This window comes from Neltuma alba, unplaced genomic scaffold (genome assembly GCF_004799145.2).
Source record: "Neltuma alba isolate B1F8T4 unplaced genomic scaffold, ASM479914v2 tig00006741_pilon, whole genome shotgun sequence".
NCBI lineage: Eukaryota > Viridiplantae > Streptophyta > Magnoliopsida > Fabales > Fabaceae > Neltuma > Neltuma alba.
In genome coordinates this window covers 192,556-201,672 of record NW_021634568.1, presented here as the reverse complement: position 1 = coordinate 201,672, position 9,117 = coordinate 192,556, and the positions used below count along the sequence as shown (strand labels likewise).

Here is a 9,117-nt window from a genome sequence, read left to right as displayed (position 1 = left end):
TAAGACTACGTGCTGTTTGGTTAGCACAATTAGGGAGGACTATCGATCATTATAATTGCTGTGCGCGTTCTACCATTCAGCACCAATCAATTAATATAAGGAATAAAGTGCTTAAATACTCCAAAAATATGTATATTAAAAAGTACTCAAACCCTGAAAGTTTTTTTTTTTTTACTCTTATATGCTAAAAATTTTTATTTCGTAGTATTTCTATCTTGAATCATAATTCGTCGTTAAGTTTGACTATTAATATAACGAGAACGCATACCCAGAGTCTTCCTCTACATCGCTGAATCAAAATGCCGACCTTTCCCGTTTATTTGTCCCTTTGCATTTCAAATTAGTGAGAAGCATGAGCTTAAAAAGAGAATTCAAACGGGAACAAGTTGCAAGTTGCAAGTTGCATTCAAAGACCCGTTATTTTATCGTCCTGTAGCGACGAGCCAGAGAGTCATTCACGGTGGAGTCAAATCATATGAGCAGTCAATTTATTAAGTGTGTGTGAATATACGTATTTTTTATATGTTCTAACAAATTCAACATCGAAGATCGACCACACGTGTTTTACAGGCATTAGACGGTCACCTGTTTGACAATTTACTTACGTCCGCCTCATCATAATGATGGCTTGTAAATCAGGAACTGTTTTTGTTCCTGTTATTCCTTTTATATTTAATATAAGACCTAATTATAAAGTTGATTTTAGTTCTAAATATAAGACATATTTTTATATTTATTATTTTTTTAAATCACCTATATTGATACTTTCTCAACTATGGTCAAATATGAGAGGGAGGGATAATATAATAAAGATGATTAAGGTATTTTAGGAAAAACATATTATATTTATTATGTAGTTAACTAATTTACTTAACTTTCTTAATCTAATCAAATTAGTTAAATAGGTATTATATTAAGCACCGAAGGAAAATATATATAGCTAGCTATTGTTGTTAATTATTTATAAATAGTATTATATTATAAGGAGAATTACTAAGAAGTCCAAAGAAAGAAATTTAATTACTAAAAAATTCTAATAACAACTAACCAACCTGTCATTGTTCTCTATTCTAAAACTTGTCATTGCTTACTCTTCACCTGTTGATGGATTTTAGGGTATTAAATTCCATCATTAGAACTGATTATAATTCTCCATGTATTCTATCCTAAATATAAGATTTAATTTATTACATTAGTTACACAACAAACTAGATATGGTATTTAAGACTAGTTTTTGCATGAAGCAAAACTTCTAATTATTACATCCAATGCACCAGCTACCATGTCATGAGCAAGACAGACCAAAATTCACACTTGTTCACACCATTATCCAAAACTCCCGACGTAAGGACCATATAATTGATTAAAACATGAGCTTTGATGTTCTAATTAAAAGACTTGAAATCTCCCTGATTCTTGCCTATTGGTCTCCCGTTCACATAAATCTAAGTTAAGTTGCAATTTGAAAGCACCGTTACAGTTTTCCATGGGCCGAACGAAACGTTGAAATGTCAAACGAGTCCGTCAATATGGCTTGACCGGAGAATCCCATAACCTTTATCATTACCTACTTGGACCAATATTTAAAACTACAGTGGCCAGGCCTTATAGGATGCCAAATTAATTAATAGAACCATGACACCCTATAATTATATACCCTCGTCCTCTTGGATTTGAGCCTCCTTGTTGCGTGATTCATGTAACCCGTACCAAGAGATCAGTTCTTTATTTATCATAACCAGAATTTAATTATCGCGTTTGTGTTCTGTCAGAAAAGATCATAAATTTTTGCCACTTTTGTGAAAAATTTTATTTCCATAATATTTAAAACTTGTAATTATAAAATATTCCTCTACTTCTCAACGTAGTGGCTATGTGATATTAAATTACATAATAGTTTATAAGTTTTATGAATTAATTTAAAAAATAGTAAATATAAGAGATACGGTGTTATATTTAAAATTAAAATCAATTTTCGATCAGTATGAAATAATGGAGTGTTCTGTAGGGGCGGTAGGGCTACCTTGACCTCGTGCGAAATTTTTTGTATTGGACAATGTTTAGTAACCATCTATGACAATAAAAACCTCAAAAAAAAAATTTCTGCCAACTGTAAGGACCTTATATTTAAATATATATATTAAAAATGGAATATATATTTTATCTTTTTCTAGAGAGACTGGGATAGATAAAGGAGAGAAATTTTCTAATTTCACTCGTATGCGGTTACGCTTTTTGCAGCCTCGCCTAACTTCCTCAGTCATTCGCCGAAACAACTTAGTGTGCAGACTGTGGAGACGAAGCCTTTCTTATATAAATCACAACCGTTCGCATCAGAATTTGTTGTGATTACTGCACTAACGAAGCTGCCCAGCTTCAAACGCAGATATTAACCTTGCTGATTTAACGTTATCTATATAAGGCCAAACAAAGCGGCGAAGCTTAATTACTGCGAATTCGTATTCTCTTGTGGTTTGTGTATAGCAGAGATCGGAGATCGATCGGGAGAGATGGAAAACATGGCACCGGGATATCGGTTCTACCCAACTGAAGAGGAACTGATTACCTTCTATTTGCGAAGAAAGCTCGAAGGAGATCAGAGGGAGGACATCAACCGGGTCATACCTGTGCTTGATATTTATGAATATAATCCTTGGGATCTCCCACGTAAAATTCTCCTATTCCTACTCTCCAAATCTCTCTTCTGTTCTCTTTGCTTTCTCCAATCAGAAGGGGACATAGCTAGTTAAGCTAGCTAGACTCCAATTACTTTGATTGTTCTATATATGGTTCTGCATAAAATTATAGCCATGCGGACATTACACCATTTTAATTTGATCATCATCAGAGCCTTGGTCGTGTCATATTAGTTAGTTGGTTTTAAAATACATTGATGTTATGCTGGTCTTCACTCGTACGTGTATATCCATAAAACCGGATCATTTGGCTATGAGATTAATTCACTCAACAGAGAAGATGATGAATGGAGTTTTTCTGTCGACAACGACCTCGATCCTTATTCCAAATACATAAAAACAACGTTTTAGTTCCCAGATCTGCATATGTATGTGTATATGGCTCTTAATTAATATATAGTTGATCAGATTGTGCTTACAAATAATTGAGATTGGGCGTTTCAGAGGTGTCGGGAGAGGCGAGCCTGAGAGACACGGAGCAGTGGTTCTTCTTCATTCCGAGGCAAGAAAGCGAAGCTCGCGGAGGAAGACCAAGACGACTCACAACAACAGGCTACTGGAAGGCCACTGGCTCTCCTAACCATGTCTATTCCTCTGAGAATCGCGTCATCGGCATGAAAAGAACCATGGTTTTCTACAACGGAAGAGCCCCCAACGGCCGCAAAACCGATTGGAAGATGAACGAGTACAAGGCCATCGGAGGCCAGCCATCCTCAACTCGCCCATCTCCTCTGGTAAGAATCAATATCCATTCATATGTATAAATACCCTACGTACCTTCTTCTCTTCTTCGACTTCCCAGCCGAAAATCAATCAGGTCAAAATTTCTTTCATGCGTAAAAATATTTCATTTACCATCTTTTCACAACCATTTTTAACTCCAAATCCAATCAATTGATCCGCTTTGTTCTTGGAAGCTACATCTGTACATGCGTCCAATAGAAGCCCTAGATTTGGTTCAAAGCCTTGAATATTTGATGTACCACTAGTAGTGCAGTTTTTTCTTAACAGTACCATTAGGAAGCTACCTAGCTGCAATAATACCCACCAATTAAGATAATTATCTAACATACATAGAAGCGCTGCTTTGATTTGCAGTTAAGGCAGGAATACAGTTTATGCAGGGTGTACAAGAAATCAAAGTGCCTGCGAGCGTTTGATAGAAGGCCACCTCCGATGAGGGAGATGGATGCTAATGAGGGCTCTAGCTCAGCGACGTTTCATCAACAAGTTCAAAACCCAGCATCGGGTTCATCGAGTAGACCCATAGGGACCGCAAGCTCTCCAGAGAGTTCATCATCAGGAGACCATGGCCAAGCTTCGCATAGTGGGGAAGCGACGACGGGTCAAATGGATTTGGAGGATGAGCCCTTGTTGGATTGGGAGCAAATTGACTGGTTTCTTGCCAAGCATGACTCAACCGTGTGAACCCAGGAAATTCAAACACTGGATCGGAATATATATAATATCGCCACCTTATCTTCTACAATAAGTTCTCACGTCATGATGTCTATAGATCCGACTAGAAATTTCTCCTCTTGCTCATGGATGTTTCTGAGCCATATCTATCCCCGCTTTAATTTATCTCTTATTTATTTTTCAGTTAATTAATTATATCGCTGATTATTTTATCAAGTTTTGTAGAGACGTTTAACATTATGGTTCATCTCGGTTTCTGACCACTTATCGGAAAGCTTTGCCTGCTCTCTCTCTCTCTCTCTCCCCCCCCCCCCCCCCCCTCTCTGGCTGTCTAATAAATCCTTCTCTCGCTGCTTATAATCGGTAGATTTCCATTCCAAGCGAATTTAGAAGTTTTTGGAAGACATTTCTTTTTATTTTCTTTGAAGTCAGCAGTGAAATTGATAACCCAGGATCACAATTTGTGATCAGTATTCCTTATTTCTGATTACATAGTACTTTTTTTTGTCAACTCGATTAGATATATAAATTTTATAATTTATATTTATATTGATATTAATACTGATTTAAAATGTTACTCCCCTGATCTGGTAATTAATATAAAAGCTATTTAATTAATTTGGATAGATTAAAAAAATTAAAAATTACTCAATTCTGACAAATATGATATGGTATTTCTAAAATATTCTTATGTAACATTATATATACACGAATTGTGACTGAGGTAAGTTAGTTTGGGAAAAAAATTATATGAGAGATAAAATTATCATTAAGGTATTACATTTTGGACTAAAATAAACTTTCTAACTAGCTCTGATATTTAGAACCAGAAGAGTATTTTGTTTATTTGAATTATTTATGTAATATATTTTGTACAGTACTTATTCATCATATTCAATATATATTGTTTTGTTATAATATATGTATGTTAAATTTGTAAACGATTGATCATTGAAAAAATACTTCTTCACTTCGATTTTTAATATATGAGCTGGTTAACTGATTTAAGTAGATTAAAAAAATTACTTATTAGTTATTTGTAGTAAATAAATATTGTGTCTCCTCTAAAATACCCTTGCCAATTATATGTATTAGCTAGAACTACTATTTGATAAAATATTTAACATTTATACTATTACAATAAAATATCTTAAAAAAATAGATAGATATAAGAGATAAAATGAATTGGAGGATTTTATTTCAAAACCAAATTGTATGTCAAATACTACCTTCGGTCCTAATTATAAGAACTAGTTAACTAATTTGAGGAGATCAAGAAAATAAGTTAAGTTAGTTATTTGTAATAAATTAGTATTGTTTTTTCCTAAAATATCATTGCTAATCAAGTATATTGGCTAAAACTACTATTGTTAAAAGGATTATATTGGAAAATAATGTAGAAATATGAGTGGTTGGGATCTTATATTTAGAACTAAAATAAAAATTAAATAAGGTCTTATATTAAAGATCAGAAGTAGTAACTCTTATATTAAAGGCCGGAAGTAGTATCACTTGCTGTGAAAGTGTATCTGAGCGTCCTGTGTAAGAATTCACGCACATATTTGGTTAGCTATTTCGTATCCTTGATCCTGGCTTTAAAGACACAGTAAAGGCTGGAATTAAAAATTACGGAACTCTACCTTTAGCCGCAGGGTACTGAGAAATGAAGAGACTGCATATTTATCGCCAAAGGAGGCACCCCTTCTCTCTCTCTGCCGTCGAGCTTGACATTTCATTCCCGTATTGGAAACAAAAGACCACTATAAGTCTATATGAACAGCAATGGTTTACCCTTATTTTCATGGGTATTAATTATTAATATGCTTCGCATAATCATGATTGTTTTGCCATTTCAATCGCGCGCACCCAGCTTTTCATGGGAATTGGGTGGTACATGATCCCAAAAAAATGCAATCTTTTATGAGCTAGTTTTGATGCTAATCGTATTAACGAGTATTGTGATGTTTATCGCTGCGATGAAATCTAAACCATTAATATATAGTTTTAATGATTTAGATTTAAAATATTCAACTAGTAATTTTTAAATAAAAAATTTATTTTTAAAAAAACTTACAGTTAAGATATCACATTTATTTTAGATAAAGTGCTTATTGAAAAAGTATTTTTTAAAAAACAAAAATGCTAAATATTAATTTTTTGCTATTTAGATTAAATTTGAATGGTTGAGATTCGATATGTATCATAGTGCTTGTAACTTGTGATAAGCACTGAAATTGGTTCATCATCTCTTGAGTTTTTTAAAAAAAAATAATTTTTTACTTAAAATTATTAGTTGAAAATTTTAGATTTAACCATTAAACTGTACTTGAATGTTGTAAATTTTGTTATATCAACGAGTATTACAGTGCTCATCATTGCAATGAATATGGAAACTTGTTCCGCCTTTGATGAAACAAGAACAACCTATAAGGTTCGTTTTGGGGCGAGTTATGTACATAATATGTGGGGATGACGCTAAGGCTTCAAAGGATGAATTAATACCATGTAATTCGTACGTTTAAGAGAATTTTACCAAGAATTGAAACATTATAAACATTAATTTAAGTTACTCCTCCGGTCTTTGATATAGGACCCAATTCTTTAGTTGGTTTTGGTCCTAAATATAATACCCATTTTTTATATTTATCATTTTCTCTAAATTACCCCTATGGATACTCCCTCAACTATAATCAAGTAGAAGAGGGAGAGAGGGTCTTAAGAAATGATTATGGTGTTTTAGGAAAAATATGTCACTTTTCTTATAATTAACTAACTTACCTAACTTCCTTAATCTAATCAAATTAGTTAAATGGGTCTTATATTAAGGACCGGAGGAGTATTAGTATATGACTGTGTCCCAAATTATCTCTAATAAGAAGATATTTTAACCTAAAACCTAAAAAAAATCAATTAGAGAGGGTTAGACAATTTGTTAGGCTGATTGTAAGTGAAACTTCGACGCGTATCTTGATCTGCAAAAGGTGTGTGTGTCAGAGTATATAAGTAATAGGAGAATTACAATGAGGTCCCAAGTAATTAAAAAAAACAAGTCCCAGAGGTTGTCATTCTCACTGTAAGACTTGTTATTTCAAGCTGCTCAGGTTGTTACTGAAATTTGTAGTGATTATTTCTCTTGTGTGGGACTTGAATGTAATTCTCCCGTAATAATAATCCCGCGTGGCTTCGGAAACACTAGAGTAAAGAGGTACTTAGGAAAGTTGCCTGAAAAGATGAAGAAACGAGGGGTGATAGCTAGGACAGGTCTAAGTTGTGTTCAATTGCTCAGCAATTACATGTACTGACACTCAGAAGTTTAGTACGTAATTGTTGGCGGGGACTGGTCAACCAGGAAGTCGCGCATACTCGTTGGAGTCACTTTGTCCGCATGTACATATGTTTGCGCGTTAGTTGACAAATACCACCTTTCTTGAAGCCAATTTATTAATTTGAACAGGTTAAAAATTTTATTAAATTAGTTATTTATAATAAATAGGCATTGTCTTTTATAAAATGTCATTGTTAATTATGTATATTAGCTACGACTACAATTTAATAGAATCTTTAATACGTGTAACTACTATGATGACTATTTTGAAAATAAATAAATATAAAAAACAAAGTAGACTGAGATATTATATTTATGACTAAAATAAAAGTCAAACAAGCTTCTGTAAGAGCTAGTTGACTAATTTGAGTAGATTAATGAAGCTAGTTAAATTAGTTACTTGTAATAAATAGGCGTTATCTTTCTTAAAACATCCTTGTCAATCAAATATATTGGTTAAAACTATTATTATTATAACGACTACTTTAAAAAATGAATAAATATGAGAGATTGGTAGATTGAGTCTCATATTTAAAAATAAAATAAAATAAGAAAAAACTCTTATATTAAGAACCGGATGCAGTATTAAAAAAAAAGATGTATTATATTTTTGTCCCGCCGGAAGAGAAATGATGAGCCGCATGACCAAAACTCCTCCATGCCTGTGACTATAAGAAAAAACCAAAACAACACAAGTGTCCTTTCGTTTCAAAGGAATTTCTCAGTAATTACGCCACTGTCTCTGCTGTGACTGTTGGAAACCTCCACTCTCCTTCCGCAAGACTTATATTATAGACTCCACCGTCTTTGTCCTTACAAATTCATGTTCCATTGTCCTTTTATTTTGAAAGAATTACAATCAGGTCCTAATAATGATATTTAATTATCTTTAAATCTGTCGGCAAGGGAAGAGTAAGCAATGACAAATTTTAGAACAAGAAATGACAATAAATTCACTTGTTATTGAGATTTTTTAATAATTAATTTTTTTTCTTAAGACTTTTGATAATTCTCCCTTTTATTTTTCCTTTTTCTCAAAAACTGCGCATTACAGTTCATTCGCTTTTGCACGTGTTTGCTTTTCCCTTTTATAATTGCTGTGCTTACTATCTGATAGAACATGTCGTCCCTTTTTTCAATCCATTAACGTCGTGGAATTTTACATTGTCCGAGCTTGATTTCCACGCACAGTTTTCTCCATTATTCCGTCCATTCGTTGATGTTTGTCTCTATTTCCCCCCAGCGAATCTTGGAAGAAGTTTGCTGCTCAGTCTTGGAATGATCTTCTCAGCTTTAAGTTCTATCATGCGCTGCATTATGTTAAGCACAGAGAAAATGTAATCAGAGGTGATATTTATGACATATTCTGGACCCACACGTCTCCTCTATCTCTTGCATGGAAAGAATACTTATGATTGATAGTTTTTTATTCATCGACATGTAAATACATTAACAAATGGTAGTGCAACTCAATTTTGATTTTCATCAGCTGCAAGCTCCTTACAGGATATTAAAAAAATATTTAATTGACCAGCGCAAATTCTAATTAAGGCTATAATTACAAGTTGAATCAGCGAACCATAGTTAGAAAACGAAAAAGACTAAAGTTTGACAAAAGTATTGGAAAGTGCGTATGATTAAAGGGTTGAACCCCAATTGATTGAAGTTGAAGATAGC

At 33.4% G+C, this 9,117-nt stretch overlaps 1 protein-coding gene across 2 annotated transcripts; it reads left to right on the top strand.

Moving 5' to 3' along the window:
* The first annotated feature begins 2,280 nt into the window (after positions 1-2,280).
* On the top strand, positions 2,281-4,382 carry LOC114751057 (NAC domain-containing protein 90-like). Of its 2 annotated transcripts, none has more exons than XM_028939723.1 (3): positions 2,281-2,667; positions 3,141-3,430; positions 3,777-4,382. In XM_028939723.1, exons 1-3 carry the CDS (start codon positions 2,511-2,513, stop codon positions 4,122-4,124), a joined length of 795 nt encoding a protein of 264 aa, XP_028795556.1. In that variant the 5' UTR covers positions 2,281-2,510; the 3' UTR covers positions 4,125-4,382. The 2 variants fall into 2 exon arrangements, with proteins under 2 accessions (XP_028795556.1, XP_028795557.1); XM_028939724.1 differs by having other exon boundaries at positions 2,284-2,667; positions 3,795-4,382.
* Positions 4,383-9,117: the final 4,735 nt, after the last annotated feature.

Coding starts and splice junctions, on each gene's coding strand:
- LOC114751057 (XM_028939723.1), top strand. CDS start 2,511: ATGGAAAACATGGCACCGGGATATCGGTTCTACCCAACTGAAGAGGAA. Junction 2,668..3,140: donor TAATCCTTGGGATCTCCCAC/GTAAAATTCTCC, acceptor TGGGCGTTTCAG/AGGTGTCGGGAGAGGCGAGC. Junction 3,431..3,776: donor CAACTCGCCCATCTCCTCTG/GTAAGAATCAAT, acceptor CATACATAGAAG/CGCTGCTTTGATTTGCAGTT.